Consider the following 22711-nt stretch of genomic DNA (forward strand, 5'->3'; position numbering starts at 1 on the left):
TTTTATGGTCACCAACACACCAACATATGTGGCCAATTTAAATATATGTTTCTTATGATGGTGGTTATATACAAGTAATAGAGGCATGAAACCTCAATTCCACAAATAGATGATATTTTCTCATTCCAAGTGTCCGACACAGCTCAACAGTTTTATCATTCACAATGTGCTCTAAGATGAAGATCAGGGCTATCTTCGGTTACCTCTGATGCTATTTTTCAACTGCCTTTACTGGAAATCTTGAGGATTCTTCAACATCTGAGCTTACTAATGCCCAAGACTCGACTAGAAAATTACGACAGAGAAAATTAGAAAATACATGTTTAAAATAGCCTAAACAGTGTCCTAACTGAACTCCTCCTTTATCTTGTAACATTTTTAATATTACATATAAAATATTTACATTTAGATCTACATACAACTATAATTTATAAATTACAAATTCTGTTGGATTTTTTTTAAACAAAGTGTAATGATTAAAGAATAAACTTTCACTGAAAGGTGAACAATCTCAAGAATGTATCATCAAAAAAGAATATGATTTGAAATTATTAACTGCCAGTCGTTTAGGAATAGGAAATATGCATAAAAAACAATTTTTTTGATAAGAATGATTTTAATTTCACAGCATAAAATGGCTATTAAATATTTTTAAGGTATTGTTGGTATAGCCAAAAGAAATTTCTTTGTTTCTTTTTGAAGTTAGCATGATTTGTAAATTCTTTCATATTCATTTTACATGAACTTGAACACCTTAACTCATTAAATCAATAAATTATCAGTATCTAATTATAGTCATTGACATTACTTGCTAGTTTTAAAAATGATAAATACATAATAATGCATATTATTAAAATCTCTAAGCGTAAAATATAAACATTATTTTAACAAGGATAAAAATTTGAGACTGCTAAATTGTTGATATTCAAATTTAAGAACTATCATCAATCACTAATTAAATATCACTTTCCTAGAGAAACTAATTAAATTAATAAAGATGAAATATTGTTTCATCAATTCATCAGTAGAACAAATTTTTTGAAATGTAAAATCTATTTATTATAAGTATTCAAATGGCAACAGCTTCTTGGCTGAGAAAATATTTTCATTATGCTATATATACATGCCATGTATATATGCTTAAAAAACTCACTCCTTAATAATTTCTTTTTCAAAAGTAATTATATTTAATTAAATATAAATGTGGTTTTTAGTGACAGTATATAAATTTTTAGCTTACAAAGTGCTTTTTTGGTGTTACAAAGGTACACTGTGCCATATCCAATTGCATTTTAAAGAGTAGAACAGGAAAACAAAAGCCAGACGAGTGATTACAATTGACTTAAAATATTAGGAAAAAAGACTTCATTGGCAACATGAGAGATGAATTAACCTATGCCTGTTGCATATGAAATCTAGGCAAAAGGCACAGATTAATCAAAAGGGCAGATTTAAAGTAGAAATTTTACTTAAATCTAAGTTAAACCCGCCCAGGAGAAAAATAACAAGTAAGAAGCTAAGTTTAAAAAAAAGTAAACCAGAAACCTAAAGAAATACTTTGTATGGCCATCCGTTAGTTTTTTAAATATTGTTTTGAATAGGAAATATTGAGTTTCTTACTTGTTATTTTTTAATAAATGTGTGTGCATTGGACATGTGATCGTGTCCAGTGAGAAAAGTGTGTTTCCACCTTTCCAGAGAGCAGACGCTCTGTGAAACAGTGTAAACCAAGTCGGGGCCAAACGCGGGCCCGACTACCGACCCTGGGGATCGATCGTCGGGCCTAAATCTGTGAGTGCAGGACAATTGTCGCAATCGTGGTGGCTCATTCTCCCCGGCCTCTCCACCACACAATCCATTTCATTATAATTAGAATTATGTTCACCTTGGGGTTTAGCTACTCACTCTTACTGTTGGTATCAGACAGAGGTCTAAGGAAGAATTTGCATGCACAGCTTTCATCAAGCCAAAGTGTGTTAATGCTTTGCACAAAAATGTCTGTTTGGAATATTTACAGGTGTTATACAATTTTCTTGTGTAGTAGTGCTACGTCAGATACAAAATAATTTTCATATGTATATTTACAGTGGTTACTTAATGTTTAAACGAAAGTGAGATTGGTAAAAGGTGTAGGCATGCTTAATTAGTGTTTTTCCAGGGGTAGATGTTAGGATTGAGTTCTTGCTTTGCGACATGCCATTTATAGTAGATTAATCGATTTAACATAAAAATTGATGTTCTTATGTCCAATTGTACTGCTGCAATCCGCCGGGGCGATAAATACTAAATCCCTCATGTTGTTCTTGGACGGTAGACATATTTTCAATGAGAGGGTTTTGTCGATATTATCACCCCGGCTTTCTCTCTCCATTTCTCTCAATATGCCGTATGGATAATTAGCGATTGATAAAAATTAGTATTGAGCACTTATTCTACAAGCAACTAATCTATAATTAGATTGCATTCCTAAAATCACAAAAATCCCATATACATTGTTTTATGTAAAGAAATCACTAACAAAATATCTCATTCAAACAAAAAATTAAATAAATTCTAAAAATCATTGTAACAATACAAAAATAATAGACCCTTCTTCTATATCACATTCCATGCAGATTGCTTAAAGTTCTACTGCAATTTTACAATCAGACCAACCGTTCTGCCTTTTAAGTTTCTACAGTTGCTCTCTATGCTGATACAGAAATATCGACAGTGCTTGTAATCTACAAATTTAAAAAATGTGATCCTTTAAACATTATCAATGAAATATAAATATATATTATATGTATGTTGATTAATAAAGTTGCGCAAGTAGGGATTTTTTTTTGTACTGACAGTGAGTTTATATAAGAAATATTTATGATATAATTTAGGATAGTGTTGATCCCAAAATTCGATTTGTTGGAATTTATTCAAAACTGGAGTGACAACGTGACAAACTATAGTAAATGCCCAAATTAAACGTTAATTAATAAAAAATGAAGCTCTAATATTTCCATTCACCATGCATAAATAACACTGTTTGAGTTAATGATGTTAATATTTATCCGACAGTTCTTTTGGTACAGCAAATGCATTCTCTCACATGTCAAACATTGGAATTTGTACTTTTTAATTTCGAGTAAGGAGTTACGTGATGTTTATACTATGAAGGATTGTGGATTGTTTGAAAGTGTTCAAACAAGCTACTCCAACACATTTGTCGGGCCTTAACTTTCTTAAACTTTATTGTCTCAAATTGTTAATCTGTCAAGTTAGAGACCCTAGAACCCTTACCGACTCCCTGAGCACAGATGCCAAGCCGTTTTTTTTTCTCAAAAATTACACCACTAGGTCTACAGGCTATGTTTGGGAAGACAGGGGTTATAATGAGGTTGGTTTATCTGTGAAAGAGCAAGGCTAAGGGGGCGAGCAAGAGGAACAGAGCGGGTCTCTTGCCCCAATGAGCCGAATTGCACATGTCCTCCTCACAGAAACACATGTGACCCGTCCCAGTACTTTCCAGCATGCACACGTGGTCGACCATAAATAAGTTGATTTGAAGCTGTGTCGTGCAGGTCCGGCGGACGCTCTCATACGCTGCAAGGGCAAACCGACAATTTAATTTTTCCCCATTTCAATCATCCATTCCGTTTTCAATACACCTACCTGTTTTTGAGTTTCGCACCATCTTAACACAACATCCGTTGCATGTTTGGAGTGGTGGCTGGTCTCGAGGGAGTGCGGTGTAATTAAACGGATCCTTACACCTCGGATCTTTCCAAGAGTCACATTCATAACAGTATATAGAGCGGGCTTAAAAGAAACAAAAGGGAAAAAAACAATTTCTAGGCGACTAAAAATGTCTTATCTATTAATTTATGACAATAAATATTATTTCAGATTTTCACACAAGCTAAAGAACAAGTATAATCATTGGCAAGTATAAATTATTAGATTTTACTCGTGATTAATGAAATATTGGCAGCACTTCTTCATTTTTATTATAATAAACAGTCATAGCCGGTCTTAAAGAAAATTTCATCTTTATATTAGTCTCGAAACTTCAAAATTTTACCCACTGATATATTTCACTAATTAGAATGTATGAAAGGTTTTATAATGTAGCATTTATACTTGTTCATTTTTTAAAATTATTTACAATCAAAAATTATGCAAGGCTAAAGAGGGTATTAGGCCTCTTTGGAAGCCATCTTGTCTCTGAAAAATATTAATGTTTCTTTAATTTACTAACCAAAAAAAAGGAAAAATAAAGCAACTTCTAAATTGCTTTTTGTTTCAAGTGATTTCAAATGATAAAGATTTAAAAAAAGAAAAAAAATCGCTTCATTAAGTAAGAACATAGCTTGGTATATTCATAGAAGGTTTCACTTTCTCTATGAATATTATTGAAAAAATTGTCTTAACTGATTTTTATAAAATAATCATCACAAATTGTTTCAATGTTTTTTTTTTTTCGATAAAAACAAACATAAAAACTGAAAATGGCAAATGTAGAAAGACAACTTACTCTGACATTCCGAAGAGGCTAGGTGGATAGCAGCAAATAAAACCACTGTGAAAATATCACTCAACAGTTAGTAAATTAGTAAGTTAATGGCATTTATAAAATACTAATTTATTAATGAATTAGTTAATAAACTACACTCTAAGGAGACATGCCTACAGCAATACCGTAGTCAAGCGATTACGCCTTTGCTACTCTTTTAACCTATAAATAAATTGTGTTTTATAATAGAAAACATATCCTTAAATAATATTCACATTATTAATTATTAATTTTTATTAATTACATATTGGCTTGTATGTCCCTCTGTTCTATCAGAATCACAATAGAAAATTATAATTTATAGATCAATTATAAATTTAATTATTTTAATGATTTTAATAATATTGTTTTATTAAAATGGAAAACAAATGAAATGAGAAATGGGTAAAAAAATAATACATTAATAGATTTGTGGTTTTTAAGAAAAAGGTTCTCCCAATAGATCAATTAATAAATGATGTTACAGGATACAATTTGAAATTTATAATTAGCAAGAATTACGAATCCGCTGTTGAAGAGGAGCAAAGGCGAAGTCGGCATTGAGGGGAAGAAAGCCTGCGGCTTCTTCTGAATCCCACCGAAGGACATCGACACACGAACATCGATATATCCACGTTTAAATTATTATTTACAACAGCTAAGATATTAATGGAATTTGACCAGAAACGAAAACATTGTCTAACGTTTAACATGTAATACCTACACACTGACATACACACTTATCTTTTCTCGACGCACTCGCTCGCTCATTCACGTCTCTATTGTTAATATTACACTTTACAGAACGTATAATGGTCCCCAGCATATTTTGCGGGCTCTACTTACCTGATCTCCTACAAGCTTGAGCTACTGTAATATGGGATAACACAATGACTGAAAAAATCAGCAGATATTACATAAATTTTTTTTTTCATATTAGTAAATTTTTTTAAACGTTTTTTTTTCTGACTCAAAAGTGGTATTTCAGGATTTTATAGATTATTGAATATGATAAGATCATATCAATTTCCCTCTAAAAAAAATTGATACATTTTTGATGATTATCCTTTTAATAATAGACCCAACTATAAATTTCCAAAATTTTTTTTTTCATAAACCAATCCTTTCACTTCTCACACACCTACACATAAAACTGTCTTAAAAAACAAAATAAACATATTTATTGTTGTGTTCAGTAGGACTGCAGGTTTTATTCCTTTTCAACGAAGCTTTAAACCTTAAGCCATAGATAGAAAAGCTTTTGGGGGAAAAAAAAGAAAAAGAAAAAAAACAAGGTTGAAAGTGGAACACTGAAAGCTGTTGTTGCATGCAATTTGTTTAAAATATACTTTATGAAAGGATATAAAAATACAGCATGTTGAATATATGATCTATCTATCAATATCGCAGATAAATGTTTTTTAAATAATATTTTTAATGGACACAAAGCAACTACTCAGCCTATTCTAGTGTTGTGTATAAATTAACTAACAGACTATTTTGCCCATGGCCATTTTAATAACTGGTTTTCGTCATTTGAGATAAAAATTTTAACGAGGAATAATTAGAGAATGAAATCGTTTTTGCTTATTACAAATGATAAAAGGACTTGTCAAGTTTATTGAATCAGACAATTAGTACCAATTAAAATATTTCAATCCGTTATATTTACTTGCAAAAGAATTGAATAATGAAAAAAGAAAAGTCGCTAATATAAATGATTAGTAAAAAGAAACAGTTTCACGTACAAATTACAAGCTTGGTGATTTTTACAAAAAAAAAAAAAAAAAATGGATTTTTGAAAATACTACTTATTTCTGTTCAATGGTTTTATGGAAAAACATAAATTGACATTAGTTATATTAAGGTGTAAATGTTATAATTGGAGCCCAGATTTGTATGCAATTGTGTATTATTTTCACTAATACTTACGACCATGGTGATCAGTTATTTGTCAGAATAATACCACCGTGGTACAATGGTTCAAATTTTATTTTGCACATTTTATATTGCAATTTTTTTATTAGAACAAAATAAAAATAAACTAGACAACTGAGAACATGAAAGGAAAAGATCAGAGCATAAAATTTGATTTGATAAACAAATCAAAACATTCAAATTCTCTAGAAATAATTGGAATCTTATTTGAGGCCTCGCTAATTCCAAAACTTTTGGATGCATTTTATTGCCTTTCCTGAAAAATTAATTTTCTTGAGGTAGTCTGGTTGTGAATAGAAATAGGAGCCTCATTTGAAACAAAAACAATCAGTGTTAGTCTCTTTTGAATTATATGATATTTTGTGTGAGTGTAATTTTTCAGTTCTGTTGTTTCAAAAAGAATATGCACTAGACAAAAGAGTCTATTAACAAGAAATTATTTAATTATTAGTGGAGTGTTATCTCTGACATTGCAAATTTTAATGTTTTTAAAGCAAATTACATGTTATATTTGAAGTTTTTTAGTGTATATAATATTGCAAATTTGAGGATTTTTTTTATTGCATATAAATCCGGGCTCTAGTTAATGTTGAAAAATGATTTTTGCAAACATATTAAATAATTTAACACATTTAAAGTTATGACCATTTATTGAAACCCGTTCTCAAATTTTATGCAATATTCAACATTTATTCTCAAAAACTTAACAAGCGCAGTAACATAAAAGGCAAAGCGGCGTTGATAAAAAAGGCAGCAGAAATTTGGACTGAGCAGAAGTCAGTTGGTAGATGTAAAACTAAAGTTTAATTAATGGTACATTTTTAATTATCCTCATTTCTGAATATCCTCGGGTGATATTTGATATAAGCGTTCTTTTGTGTTTATTTAATTAAAGTTTTCCTCTGCCTTGTTTGTTCTTTCTAACTTGATATTTTTCACAGAGCCCGTGAACTTTTCTCTTTTTTTTAAATACGTAGGGATAAATGTCGACAAAATAATTTAAGAATGTTTAAAAGTGATTATTAAACGATTTTGTTTGTATTTAATGCAAAGAAAACAGGCAGATTGTGGTAAGTTTTAGAAGAAAAACCACAGTTTAGTGAAAGATCACCCACAAACCATTCATTACAGATTTGTTTTATTCCAATAAATTTAAAATTTAATAACCTCTGCCCAGTATTCTGTTTCTATTGGAGGGGGGGGGAATAAAAAATGAAAAAATTGGAACTATCTAGATGGAAATTTATAGAAGGGTTTGCTTAACGGCAACCTACAAAATAAAGAAGTGAACTTCAATTTGAGCGGGGGTAGCCTACAAGGTAGTTACAAAAGTGTTTGCTCAGTAATAATAATAAAAAAATATAATGACTAAAATATTTTTGCAAGATGCAAGAATTTCTAACGTAACTTTCTTGATAAAAGAATACTTAAAAGGATGCAATCTTAGTGAAATTTGGCTCATTAGAATTGATATAATGATATTAGGTCTTTACAATTATGTAGCTAGGAGAAGAAAGCAGTATATTAAAATAATTCCTCTTAATCAGGAATGCAGTGTTAAGTAATTAAGGAAAAGTTAATTTTTCAAATCATAGATTGTAAAAGTTAAGTACAATTTGCTTTAAAACCTTGCTTTTCTTTTCAATAAATAAATAAAAACAATTAAAATAACATTATGTTTAGTTGTCTATTGACCAAATTACTTCTTTCAATTAATTATTCTTTTTATGTAAGGTTTTGGTTGAAATGAAAAAGGAAGTGTCACGAGCGGGATTCGAACCCACGACCCTTTAAAACCAACTGTGCTTAGTTTTAAAGGGTCGTGGGTTCGAATCCCGCTCGTGACACTAACTTTTTAATTTCAACCAAGACCTTATATAAAAATAATAATTAATTAAAATAACTTTTGTAACCACCTAGGACTTTATCTTGAATACTAGAGGCAATTCAGCGCGTGTAAAGCATACTTCGGCTACGACAACAGCTTTTGATTAAATAAATTTAAAGAAAAAAGTAAATTAAAAAAAAGGTCAATACTTAATACGTGACGTACCTGTGAATGATGTCAACCATAACATCCCCATGTTTTGACATAAAACGCCGATTATTATTCAGATTAACGACGCCAACATTTCATCGTCCGCTTTTTGCGAATCCCTATAAAAAACTTTGAGCATAAACATACGAGCATAAATAACAAGTTGATTAGTGATGGAATTGAATTGCCGTGCTTAAAACTGAAATAGGATGCAATGAAATAGACGACGGCAATATGACAACCCAAAGAAAAACCTCTTTCATATTATTAATTTTCCAATGCGTAGAACAAAGCTTTTATGAAAAATCGTTATTTATTTCTTAGCCTTGAAATATGTAAACTTTGAAGCTTCACTACTTAATGTTTCAATGGTTTATACATAAATTAGATAATTTATATTTATTTGTATGATGATGTTAAATAAGTAATGAAAGGGTTTCTCTGGATTAATATCAACAGGTTCAAAGCAAGAAATTGCTGTTTTTAACGAGCATAGAACGATAAACACTAAAAAAAGCAATTGTTTAACTATTTTTTTTGTTTATAAAATATTGTTAAAAATACAAATAAATCAAGCTAACCATGGTGTTTTAAAAACTAAATCTTCGCAATTTTAAATTCATTTAAACTGATTCACACCTTCCCATGTAAGAACGAGTTTTAAAACATTATTAATAAACCACACGTATATTTAGTAGTTATAATTGACCGTATTAATTATTGTTAATTAATTATACTTTTTATCTAAGGTCTTGGTTGAGATAAAAAAGCTCGTGACACTATCTTTTTCATCTCAACAAAAACCATAGATAAGATAAAAAGTATAATTAATTAAAAATTATTAATAAAACAGATGAAAGATACACGCAGAATATATTTGTTAATTGAAAATTTTAGTCGGATCTAAAAACAATCTTTTTTTGACAAAAATTTAGGTTTTAGGTTTGAAGTTGAAGATTTTTTCTCCAGTCGCAGCAATGCTGTAGCGACTATTTCTTAGCAACTATGTAGAAAACCCGTCAAAAATGATATTTCAGGTTATAAAGTTCAAAAATATTTCCGAAGAAAGCTTGTAACACACTCGACGCAACGCCACTCAACAGTACGCTACGCGATGCAACCAACCCCAATTATGACTTGGTCATAAAAGTCCATAATGCAAAGAGAGAGCTGAAGAAGGGATTGCTACCAAGACTACCCGGCTTAGAGGAACATGAAGCTAATTGGTTAAGAAATGCACCCAACAGCCAGCGCCAAACTTTTCTGAACGAATGGGTAACCGACACCTGGCAAAGCAGATGGGAAAGTAGTATCAAGGGCAGGCTTACTTATGAGTTCTTTCCCATCATTAAAGAAAGAAAAAAGCAGAGTTGGGTGCAACCAGATTTTTGGTCCACACAAATGCTTACGGGGCATGGAAACTTTGCAGTTTATCTGCACAAATTCAAGAGAGCTAATACCCCAAACTGTCAGTTATGCAATGTTCGTGAAGACGTACGACACAAGCTATTCTTCTGCCCAAGCTTTGTACAACTTCGTCAGGACCTGCGAAACAGTTTTCAGAATATATGGCCTCCAGAATTGAAGGAACTTGTGAAAAGCGAGCAAACGTATCATGTGTTCAAACAGCTTACACAGAGCATCCTAGCGGGTAGTAAACCAAGTACCTGAAAAAAAAACTTTCTAAACCACCTGTGATTAAACTGTGATATATTTAAGTGTGTAACCTTAGTACAGATAATTCCGGGCTGGTTACTTCTTTAAAAATAAATTAACATTGTTATATAGTACTTAAAACTGTGATTGTTCTTTATTGATTAAATTAGTATATTTATATTGTTTTGTAACTTTATATAGTTTTATCATTTTAATTTTGAAATTTTATGTAATGATTGTATGATATTACTGTGTGGAAAGGAGTAACCAGCAAGGGGGAGACCTATTAGATTAGGTCAATTTAAGTAGTACAGAGAGGAAAAATATATATACGCATAACCTTCCACGTGTCCCTCGTTTAGAGCGAGGCGTTATGCTTCCATTTTCCCCCATACAAGAATATAGGACAGTCTAGTGGCCGAGGTCCGCCGGTATGGGGTCTCCCTCAGGTACGGCGGGGAGGTGGATGGGGAAAAAAAAAAACCCCAATGTACAGATTTTCGTTTAGTACACTCAAAAACAAAGAACCGGACACTCATATTTTTGTTGTTCTTGATTTTAAACTGTATGTATTTTTGTCGTTATATTAATTACAACCTGCTTATTTTAATGTGAGCTAAATTAAGTGTTAAGTAGTTAAGTAAAAGTTAATTTTTCAAATCATAATTTGTAAAAGTTAAGTATAATTTCCCTTAAAACCTATCTTTTCTTTATAAAAAATAAATAAAAACAATTAAAATAACTCCATTATGTTTAGTTGTCTGATTGACCAAATTATTCTTTTTATGTAAGGTCTTGGTTGAAATGAAAAAGTCAGTGTCACGAGCGCGATTCGAACCCACGACCTTCGACTATTAGACCACTAAACATAATGGATTGATGTATTTTGTTTTAAAGGGTCGTGGGTTCGAATCCCGTTCGTGACACTAACTTTTTAAACGAGATCAAAAATTCATGAGTCTTAATCAAAATTATTTAAATTGATGGTTTGACAGAAAATTGATCAAAAGACCAGAATACCATTTACTGAATTAGTGAATTTAATTAACAATTTATTACCTCGTTTTGTTCTTAATAACGCATTAAAAGCAAAACTAGATTAAAAAAAAGTTAGTTAAATTACACTTTTTCACTGAATTATTTTCCGGTGTTGGGCGAATTTTCTTTCAAACCGTCATAATTAAATATTTTTCTAATCAAAACTCATGAAGTTCTGATCTCGTTTAAGTTGTAATTAATATAACGATAAAAATACGTATAGTTTGAAATAAACAACAAAATATCTCCGGTGTCTGGTTTTTTTTGTCTTGAGTGTAATATACAGGGTGTATCAACTTGTATAGACCACCCATTTAATTCAGAAACGATTAACTTTAGCGAAAAATGGTCTTATACAAGCTCCAAGTTAATTTTGGCTAGGAATCGCATAGTGGTAACAGATTTAACATAACTTTCTCATCTGGCTGGGAAATGACACTAAATTTGTTATTTTAGGTAAAAATTCCATATTTTTATTGAAATTTGATTCTAGAGCTTATTTTATGCCACTTTTACTGACAGGAAAATTTTGATAGGATCGACCGTTTCTGAGTTATGCCCTATGGATGAGCGTGAGGGGGTATGGTTTTTGTAACAGGATGGCCTACCCCCTATATTTCGAAAATGATTAGCATTAGAAAGTTAAATTAGGTTTTATATATATGCTATATATGATAAATTGTATATAATAATTTTTGTTAGTTTTCCGGATCCTTTCCTCTGTTGCTTCATTTAGTTCATAAAATTTATGTTGTGGCGTCCGAAAATACAAAACAGAAATACTGAATCGATAAGCACTTTTTCCTTTTTTAATATAGAAACTTTCACTTCCTGAACATAAGTCTGTTCGTCGTTGAAAGCAAGCAGATCGCTGCTTCTGCCATTTCTTCCATGTCATCCTCAGAAGTGCTTGCCTCGAACAGATGTGCACAACCCACCAACGTGCGCCAAGGCGTAGCGTTGCGTAGTTCCCCGCTTAAAACATATTCATTCGTCTTGCATGTCAGGTTGCATGCAATTTTAATTTCGACGTCTCCGTATATTTATTCATGAGAAACATGAGAATTAAGGGAGTAACGTTATCGAGACTTATTTCACGCAACGCAAAACAAATATATTGCGAACTTGCGTATTAATTTATAAATCTAAATCCTGCGAAAGCCTCCTTTTTGAAGGCGAAAAAAACCTATATATATATATATATATATATATATATACAGGGTGAATTGCTACTCGTGCTACAAACTTCACCAGTAGATTCTTGACCCTAAAATGAACAAAAAAGTTCATATTGTCCATGGTCCGATTCTCAACCATTTCAGAGTAATTTCGCTTTTTATCGATTTTGAAAGATATCACGTCCTGGCGTCGGAAAATCGTGATATCTTTTAATCTAAACATTTCTCTGAAAATCTAATAGCACCGTTGAAATTCCCGTTAATTTTTCAATAAGAAGATGACGGTGCCAAAATGTTTGGGCTAATTTTTTGTGTTTTATTTCAGCCAGAACTACAAAAAGAGTGGAAAATTGTGTAAATCGGAAAGTGTATAAAGTAATCCAGAGTTTCTAATTTTAGTCTCAGAAGGCAGCAAATTTGAGGAAAACTACCTGATTTAATAACGCTTCCAACGCACTCGTCATTTTCTTATTTAGTGGTTGTGAGACCAAGATGTTGATGACAAAAAGAGAAAAAATGGTGGTTCAAGGATTGCTAATGTTTGAGAGTGACTTGCTACTCGTGCTACAAACTTCACCAGTAGATTCTTGACCCTAAAATGAACAAAAAAGTTCATATTGACCATGGTCCGATTCTCAACCATTTCAGAGTAATTTCGCTTTTTATCGATTTTGAAAGATATCACGTCCTGGCGTCGGAAAATCGTGATATCTTTTAATCTAAACATTTCTCTGAAAATCTAAAAGCACCGTTGAAATCCCCGTTAATTTTTCAATAAGAAGATGAAGGTGGCAAAACGTTTGGGTCTTTCTTCCTTGACCTTCTAGCTGTTTGTAAACTTCTTAAGCATTACATACTAAATGGGCATTAAATTAAATTAAAAAATTTCAATGGAATTATGATTTTGATTCTCTCTAAAAATTAACGGGGATTTCAACGGTGCTTATAGATTTTAAGAGAAATGTTTAGATTAAAAGATATCACGATTTTCCGACGCCAGGACGTGATATCTTTCAAAATCGATAAAAAGCGAAATTACTCTGAAATGGTTGAGAATCGGACCATGGACAATATGAACTTTTTTGTTCATTTTAGGGTCAAGAATCTACTGGAGAAGTTTGTAGCACGAGTAGCAATTCACCCTGTATATATAAAACTACTCAAGTTTTCCAACTCCACTTATTGCTGGCATGCTAGCATATTTTAATTTAGTTCACGAATCTAAATCCTGCGAATAAATCTCATTTTGAAGACGAGAATATAAAAAATACTTATACGTAAAAAGTGTATCCACGTTTTTCAACTTCCAACCACAACTTATTGCAGAATTACCAGCGTATTTTAATTTAATTCACAGGCCTAAGTCCTGCGAATAAGTCTCATTGTTGAAGACGAGAATAACAAAAAGAACCTATACAGGGTGTACCAGTTCCTTCTGACGAAACTCAGGGAATCGATTCTACTCTTCGTTTGGAGCAAAAAATGCTCAGGAGAAAATTTTTGGAAATTTCACTGTTTTGAAGAAATTCGTCAATTTAGGTTTTATCAACTTTTCACTACCTTACCACATAAAAACGCTTACAACTTCCAAAATGTTGAAACTACAACAAATCCAATTACACCATTTGAAAGAATGCTAAATTTGCAGTAAGATACTTCTATTTGCAATAATCTGAATGACATAAAATGTTAGCCAATATCAGTTGGAACATGTCAAAATTACAAAATTTAAAATTTTGGTCATGATTGCACGTTCTACTGAGGTTACAAAAAAATACCTAAAACTTGTCAAATTTCACAAAAACTTCTTCATCTAATATGCTTTACGTTGATATATCCAGGTTTTTAAATAACGTTCTAGCAGAGTTGGAAAATAACAATTGAATGTTCGAAAACGTGAGCTAAGGTAAATTTGAGCATTTCCTCTGAAAAGTTCCTCCTTTGTTGTTAGGTGCTTGCTACAAGAAGAACCATTGCATTTTATTGTATGAAGCTTTCTGGTATGGTTTTTGTGAGATTACAGATGTGTCATTTTTATTTTACAAAGCGAGTTCTAATTGATTTATTTCTACCCCCCCTTCAAACTGATATTGGCTAACATTTTATGTCATTCAGATTATTGCAAAGAAGTATCTTACAGCAAATTTAGCGTTCTTTCAAATGGTGTAATTGGATTTGTTGTAGTCTAAACATTTTGGAAGTCGTAAGCGTTTTTATATGGTAAGGTAGTGAAAAGTTGAAAAAACATAAATTGATGAATATCTTCAAAATAGAGAACTTTCCGAAAATTTTCTCCTGAGCATTTTTTGCTCCAAACGAAGAGTAGAATCGATTCCCTGAGTTTCGTTAGAAGGAACTGGGACACCCTGTATATAACAAGTGTTCCCAAATTTTATAACTCTTTTATTGCTAGCATATTTTAATTTACTTTACGAGTCTAAGTCCTGCGAATAAACCTCATTTTTGAGACGAGAATATAAAAAAAAAAAAACTTATATAAAAGAAGTACCCAAGTTTTCCGACCCCCTTATTGTTGGAATGCTAGCGTATTAAATTTAATTTACAAATCTAAGTCTTGCTAACAAATCACATTGTTGAAACGGGAGTATAAAAAAATACTTATACATAAAAAGTGTATCTACGTGTTCCAACCTCAACTTATTGCTGGAATAATTTATAAGCCTAAGGCTTGCGAACTTCACATTTTTAATGTATATCTGAACATGTTGACGAAGAAAACAATTTGATCTGCCGGCTGGGATTTTTTCCACCCCTTTGTCGCTCGTATTTAAGTGCCGTAATGCGTAAACACGTGCGGTTCACGCCGAAAAATTGCTTTTTTTTTTCACGGAACTTTTTCCATTGTGAAAAGCAATATCAATTTAATCTATTAATAAATTTAAAAAAGATTTTAAAGATAAAAAACAAATTAAAAGGATTTTGTTTACAAATATTTTGCTCGGTATCAACATCAATATCGATTCAAATTATTTATGTTTTGTGTTTGAATAGGTGAATACAATAGTACATAGTAAACATTGAACAGGCCAAAATCGACAAGGAATTTATTAAGCATGTTAAGGGTATAGAACACCTTGATCGATTGCTTCCTCTATATAAAAAAAATACGAGGTCGAACATTCCGTTTTGATCGTTTCACAAAAAAATAAAAAATAAAATAAACCCTTTCAGGAAATTTTTTATTTTTCTAGTTTTAATATGTGTGATGTGGTTGCCTGAATGTTTGTATATTGTGTGTACGGAGGGTAAGAATAGATGAGCGTATAAAATAAATCTCAGTAAATGCGTAATTAAACGAGTTCAGTGTGATATATTTTTATTTAAAAAAAATGAATAAAAGCGTAATGTTTAAAAGTTGAACTTACCAAATAGCGGATATTTGCACAACCGGACTAGCATAATCTACTGGGTCTGGCTTTAGAACGGGCAGAAAGACAAAAGAAAGAATAAATTGTAAATAGAGAAGAAGATGAAAAATGAGTTTATGTTTCTAAATAGTTGTAATATTGATTTTTATGCGGTGTTCGCGGAGGTCGTGTTCGGTGAAGTACGTACCGTTTGGATGGGGAATAGGCAGCCACTGGGGTTCGCGGGGCCCGCCTCGGCTTTTCAGATTCGGCCAATTGTGGACATATCCATTTTTCCCCTCTTTGTGGACGACGTCGGCCTCTGCCCCTGCCTGTTAATCCGACCAGACTGGTTTATCCGCAGAATGGCAGCGCAGGCGCGGCCCCCGACCAGAAATAACAGAGGGACGGTCGTCCGTCCCGCTGACACCGTGGGCCCGGTCATGCTTTTAAAAATTCAAACCGTCTTCGTCGCGGTAGAGGGAAAAATAACAATTTTGATAGAATTGCTACTGAGATTCTATAAATTAACAGATTGAATATCAGGCATGAGTAAATAAAGCATCATAGAAGACGTTTTGTAAAAGTTACACCAATATTTAATAATGTCTATTTTAACATGAACGCAATGCAAGGACGGTAAAGATAGATAGATATAATGATTCAGGGTATGGTATACTGCGCCCTTTAAGAGCTATTGTATCCCCTGTGCTCTGCCTAAAGCACATCGGTGAGTCCTATTTAATCAAGAAACTTGATTAATAGGACCGGTTTCAGTGGTTGTAGTTCTTCTGTGGTCACATTATACATCCCAAAACACTTCCTCCTGCGGGCTAGTGTGGCTCCGCAGTTTGTTAGTAAGTGTGTCGGTGTCTCTTCTGCTTCTTTGCAGAATCTGCATGTGCCATCTTGGATTATTCCAATTTTCCTTAAATGCCCATTTAATCTACAGTGTCCTGTCAGGAATCCCGTTAGGATTCGCAGTCTGTTCCTGCTTCCTTTGACACATTCTGTGATTTCTTTCTTGCCAAAGTTGGTTAGAAGATTCTTGGATTGTCTATGTCCAATAAGTGAATTCCAAAGTTCGCTCATTTTCTTACGGTAAAGATACAAATTCTTCAATGTTTCACATATACAAAAATGGATATCTTACAGGTGTAGATGTATTAATCGGGGTGCTTGGTACACTGCACCCTTTAAGAGCTATTGCAGTCCTAGTTCATTAAGGAACTTGATTAGTTGCGCTGTACATCCCAAAAACTTCCTTCTTCGGGGAAATGTGGCGCCATGGTTAGGTGTGGTGGTAAAGAGAGTATCAATAACTGGGGCATGAAACAATTCCTTAGGGAGTGGAATTTATCCCCGGACACAGGCAATCGAAAGAGTTTGTTAAGGCGATCAAACCAGCTGAATCGAAATGGCTATTCTCTATCTCAAGGAAGAGAATTAGGAGGCTGATAGGTATTCTGATGGGCCACTGCCCACTGAGAAGACACCTCTTCGTAACGAGTATCCTACCAGATCCCTTTTGCCGCTTCTGAGAAATAAAAGAAGAATGCATTACCTCGCAGAATGTGATAGGTATGCTAGGTCTAGATTTGAAATCTTTGAAGGAGAGGACATCACCAAATCACTCCCCGAGATAAAATGGTCCAAAATCTTGGGGTTTGTGAACAAGTCCAAGAGGTTTATGCAGGACACGTGAGCCGACCAAGTCCCGGACCTTTTAGGGATGGGGTACGAGTCTACCCAGGCATTTAACCCCTCGGGTCTTGGTCGCCCACCCTGCATAATATATATATTCTTAATTCTGCTGGTCTGTCCTCTGCTTCTTTGCAGAATCTGTGTGCCTTGTTGGGTTATACCAATGTTCATCAAATGCTTTTTTGTTCTGCAATCTTCTGCTTCTTTAGTCTGCAGTGTCCTATTAAGAATCCTGTTAAGCTTCTCAGTTTTTCCTTCTTCCTTTAATTCTATTACTTCTTTCCTTTCAAAACTTGATAGAAGGTTCTTGGATTGTTTTTGTCTGATGAGTGAATTCCGCTGTTATCCCATAACAATAAGTTTGTGTATCAGCATCCAACTGGCTTAATAATACATTAGCTCAATTAATTCTGCCGAAAAAGAAAGATGACGGTTTTTTTGTTATAAAGTTCTGGTCTTAACATAACACATTTGGATAAAACATGCAACAAGAAGAAACTCACATAATTATTAAAATTAATTAAGGTTTTCAGTTGAGATAAAAAAGTCAATGGCACGAGCGGGATTCGAACCCACGATCTTCGGCTAGATACGCCGCTGCTCTACCACTTGAGCTACCGTGACCTCGATCCACTCGGACATCAACTTCCCATCTCAACCACACCATTTGAATTTCCCCCCTTTTTTGCCATTTTTCAAATGTCGTGTAATCAATATGATTCTCGGCGACAAATGCTTTATCTCAACGATAACCTTAATTAATTGTAATATATTAATTGGTCAAGCGGACCACGAAACTAGTGAATTGAATAAGTTTAAAATGAAGTATACTTCACTAAAGCTCTCCGTGGCCGTTTCATTTGTCGCTGAGAATCATATTGATTACACGACATTTGAAAAATGGCAAAAAAAGGGGAAAATTCAAAAGGTGTGAATATTGTCGCTCCGGAAATCGTGTCCGCATCTAGTTTGAGTCTGAGCCATGTCGAACGAAAGCGCTTTCAGGGATTGCAGTGGCACTTTACTAGCTCTAAGGAGTAAAAAAAGAGTTAACAAAAAGCCACCACGTTGGTGGATTCGTGGGATATTCAAGGATCGGGGATAAGCATGGGCACCATCTTCTTGTCACACTGAGTCCAGTCGACTACGAATGTCTTTTGGAAATGGTTGGACATTTCGAAAAAGGAGACGAATTTTAGGGTGCCAGTTTCTGCTACCAACAAGCTAGCAATCACTCTCCGTTTCCTCGCAAGTGGAGACTCTTATGCAAGCCTCATTTCATATTTTTGGGCTAACTTAGCCACAGGGTCTACTTTCTTTCCCCTGTCTTTCCTATTCCTCCGAGGAAACGTCCCACAAACATCGCTATGTTTGCAAATCTTCAGACATTGTTGCGCGACATTGAGTAAAGAATCCCATGATGGGATTCAAAAAATAATAAAACGCAACACACCAGATTCAAGACTCATTGTTGCGGAGCGTACCGGATGGAAGAAAACTCCCAGACGCAGTTCCGCGCCAAAGAGTCCGAACTGAGAATCCCAGTGCGTACTGGGCTTTAATGGAAAAATGTATTGAGGAAAAATTTACAAGAAATGATCTAAAAAATGAGCACCTCATCTACTCTATCAAGACAAACACGCGGGGTTAGGCGGAACGTGACCGAATTGCAGTACGAATGGCAGACGAAGATCTATGATGTTCTGAAGATCCAAGCACTAAGGAACTAGAACAAGCCAGAAAGCTGCAGTGCTTGGAGAAAAAACAACCCAGACTTCCTAGTACCATATTCATCATCATCTAACTAAACTAGTATTATCCTGGTCACGGCACAAAATATAGGGCGTCGGTGGCCGCGACGGTTTAGCGTTGACACGGCGCTCATCACTTAAGGTAAACATCCCGGGTTTCTAATGATGGGCCGCTGGATTCGAACCCCAAATATTTACAAATGTTTTTTTTTTTCAAAAACACCGGTACCCCGAGGGTTCATATAACACATAAACCTAACCTTCATATAATTAGTAATAATTCTGAAATTCTGAGGGGTGTAACAAACAAATGATTTGTAATGTCTTATCCAGAGTAGACTTGTAGCAAACACGAAACTTAATAGCATACTTACCAATTGTTTATTACAGATATTATACAAGCATTATATATATGTTATAAATACATATATTTTTTTAAACGACGGTTCGCAACAGCAGAGGCCATATCAACCCTCGGGATGCCGGTGTACAAGCGATGATTGCGATGTTACAATGCATGTTATTTAAATATTAATTATTCTTTCTACTTAAGGTCTTGGTTGAGATAAAAAAAAGTCAGTGTCAAGAGCGGGATTCGAACCCACTACCTTCGGCTAAATACGCCGCTACTGTAACACTTGAGCTATGGTGACTTCGATCCTCTCGGACACCAACTCTTCTCAACCTACAACCGTTCGAATTTTCCCTCTTTTTGCATTTTCCAGTCGGTGTCGGAGAGCGGCGTATTTAGTCGAAGGTCGTGGGTTCGTATCCCGCTCTGTGACACTGACGTTTTTTTAATCTCAACTAAGACCTTACATAGAAAGAATAATTAATTGAAAGAAGTAACTTGGTCAATTGACCACTAAAACGTAAATGGTTATTTAAATAATTACGCCATCTCGTTGAGAGGGTTTATCTAGTTGAATCGAAGAATTCATCTATTGCGTTTCTTATTTCGACATTGGACGACCTTTTGACAAGAGCTATTTCTAGATATTGGTATTTTTAGTACCTGTAATGTGTGTTCAGTGTATGCACAATTTTCCTATTCTGTCTAGCCTTGTCGTGGTGTTTAGAATCGTAACCTGGACATGTTTTTTTTTATATCTAGAGAGTCCTTTAACTATAATTATTTTCTTAAGATTATTCACGTTTGTCATTAGAACGATGAACCTGTTTAAAATTGCAGCAGATTATTTTATTTTTGTACTCAATGTGAACAGTACCACTTTTGACATCCATAAACTTTGTAGATAAAATATTCGTAGAGCTTTCGAACCGCATGCCGCATAGTGATTTCACTTTGTCAAACATAATCTTAAGCGAATGCACGGCGCAAAGAATAGGCTCGACCTTCACGACCTAGAAGTGTTGCGGAACACCGTCGAGATTCCCCCCCCCAAAAAAAAACGTGAATTTGTGCAGTCGTTTCCGATTATTTTGATCTGCCAATCATCGTTGATTTAGTTAAAAACGACCAAACTGAATGTTCATTAAACCGCAAGCCCATAAAATGATCTTGCGATATATAGGCTTCTTTTTCTATTATATTTTCCACCGTATTTTATTTATTTGTATATTTATATATACAAACGGATCAAAGATCCTTTTACAACGAATATAAATCACGAGGTTATAAACAATTTAAGTAGTAGATAAAGAAAATTGATAAAATAACAATAACAAAACAACAAGAAAGACTAATAATAATAATAATAAACAATAAACGATATTTACATATTTTATGTAATAGATTCATTATATTTTATATAATACAACTATATTTATTTCAATTTATTTTAATATTTTTTAAAATAAAATTATTGCCTTTAATTTACACTTAAATCCACTGAAATCTAGATGAAAAAAATCATTATTTGAACATATCTTATTTCCTCCTCTCATTATTCTATTTATCGGTGAGTAAAGTATGTAATTTATTTTACTAAAGGGAACACTGAACGTAGATGAATGTCTGGTAGCATGTTTTGGGACATTGAAAGTGATACATCAGTACAATTTAATCGCCCATTGATTATATTGTAAAGAAATAATAGATAAAAAACGCTTTCTGTCAGCTAGTGCTGGGAAATTGTAAAGGAAAAAAGACAGTTCTGAGGATGAAAGGAGAGGAAGTCTATAATGAAGGATTATAATAAATTTATTTTGAACTATCCAAAAATTCAGAATGGGAAGAAAAGTTTAGATTCCATTCAACAGTATGGACAACAATGACAATGATAAATTTATCCATTATATTTTCCACTATAGATAATTTTTATTGTCAATTGTTAGCCCTATTTTTGAAGGTGAAGGTTTTTATTTTTCAATTAATTATTCTTTATATGTAAGGTTTTTGGTTGAGATGAAAAATTAGTATGAGTGGGATTCGAACCCACAGCCTTCAGCTGAATACGCCGCTGCTCTAACCACGAGCTATCGTGACTTTGATCCACTCGGACACGAATTCCCCATCACAACCTACAACCGTTCGAATTTTCCCTCTTTTTGCCAATTCCAAATGTCACAAATGTAATGATTTTAAACTCTTGCAAGTTATATTACTATTAAACAAAATCGTTTTTCAGATTTGAAGCGGAAATTAATCAGGTTATTTCAAGAGCCTTGCAATGATTTTTTTATTAACGCATAACTTAATGTGTTTTTCTGGTGATTTTGACCAGTTTTCCCTGAAGGGAAAATTTATTTTTCAAATGATATGACTCGATTATAAGAGAAAATCTATTGGTAGATAAGTTTAAAGAAAGATTTCATTGTAAATTATAAATAGTGGGGGACCCATGATTGAACCTGTGGTACTCAGATTTGGCATTTTCACAACGAAATTCTTGTTCTTTGGTTCAAATTTATAAACAAAACTAATCCTTGCTCTTCCATGTTGTATTACATTATTAATTAATTTTGGTGTTTTATACAAAGTTTTTGTTTTTGAAAAGTACAGAAAACAAAATACCACTTTGAATGACGGTAAAAAAATTATCTTAAGTGCAAGAACAGTTAATGTTAACTGCTTTGATCTCAGTAGGCCACAGGGAGCTGTTAGTGAAGTAATTACTTCTTTTAATCTGTATTTGCTCAGTGGTCATAATTTACCAGATTAATTATTCTAATTAATTATTCTTTTTATCTAAGGTTTTTGGTTGAGATGAACAATTAGTTGGTGTCCGAGAGGATCAAAGTGAGGATAGCTCAAGAGGTTATAGCAACGATGTACTGGGCAGAAGGTCATGGGTTCAGATCCCGCTCGTACTAATTTTTCATCTTAACCAAGAACTAGATATAAAGAATAATTAATTGAAATAATTAATATAGTCAATTAGGACTACTAAGGAATTTTATTGTTTATGTTTTTGAAACACACAGCCTTTCTTTGAGGTACAGTGAAAAAAGCCTCTTTTAGGCTCGAGGTGAAAAACTAAGTGTGAGAGTTTTATTCTGTTAATTTTTTTTTGTCAAATTTAACAACCTTTCTCCTGCTCAGATCCAGT

The 22711-nt window shown here is 33.3% G+C and overlaps 1 protein-coding gene across 8 annotated transcripts; it reads right to left on the bottom strand.

Annotated features, from left to right (window-relative positions):
• Positions 1 to 604: 604 nt before the first annotated feature.
• On the bottom strand, positions 605 to 16106 carry LOC106668366 (protein quiver). 8 transcript variants are annotated; one of them, XM_024228875.1, is made up of 7 exons: positions 15953 to 16106; positions 15763 to 15808; positions 8520 to 8623; positions 5375 to 5422; positions 4511 to 4555; positions 3649 to 3795; positions 605 to 3579 (listed from the first exon to the last, which is right to left on the bottom strand). In XM_024228875.1, exons 3-7 carry the CDS (start codon positions 8548 to 8550, stop codon positions 3380 to 3382), a joined length of 471 nt encoding a protein of 156 aa, XP_024084643.1. In that variant the 5' UTR covers positions 8551 to 8623; positions 15763 to 15808; positions 15953 to 16106; the 3' UTR covers positions 605 to 3379. The 8 variants fall into 8 exon arrangements, with proteins under 8 accessions (XP_024084643.1, XP_024084642.1, XP_024084644.1 ...); XM_024228874.1 differs by having other exon boundaries at positions 15763 to 15812; XM_024228876.1 differs by lacking the exon at positions 15763 to 15808.
• Between the last annotated feature and the right edge of the window lie 6605 nt (positions 16107 to 22711).

The sequence above is a fragment of the Cimex lectularius genome, unplaced genomic scaffold (genome assembly GCF_000648675.2).
Source record: "Cimex lectularius strain Harlan isolate CLEC.00 unplaced genomic scaffold, Clec_2.1 scaffold237, whole genome shotgun sequence".
NCBI lineage: Eukaryota > Metazoa > Arthropoda > Insecta > Hemiptera > Cimicidae > Cimex > Cimex lectularius.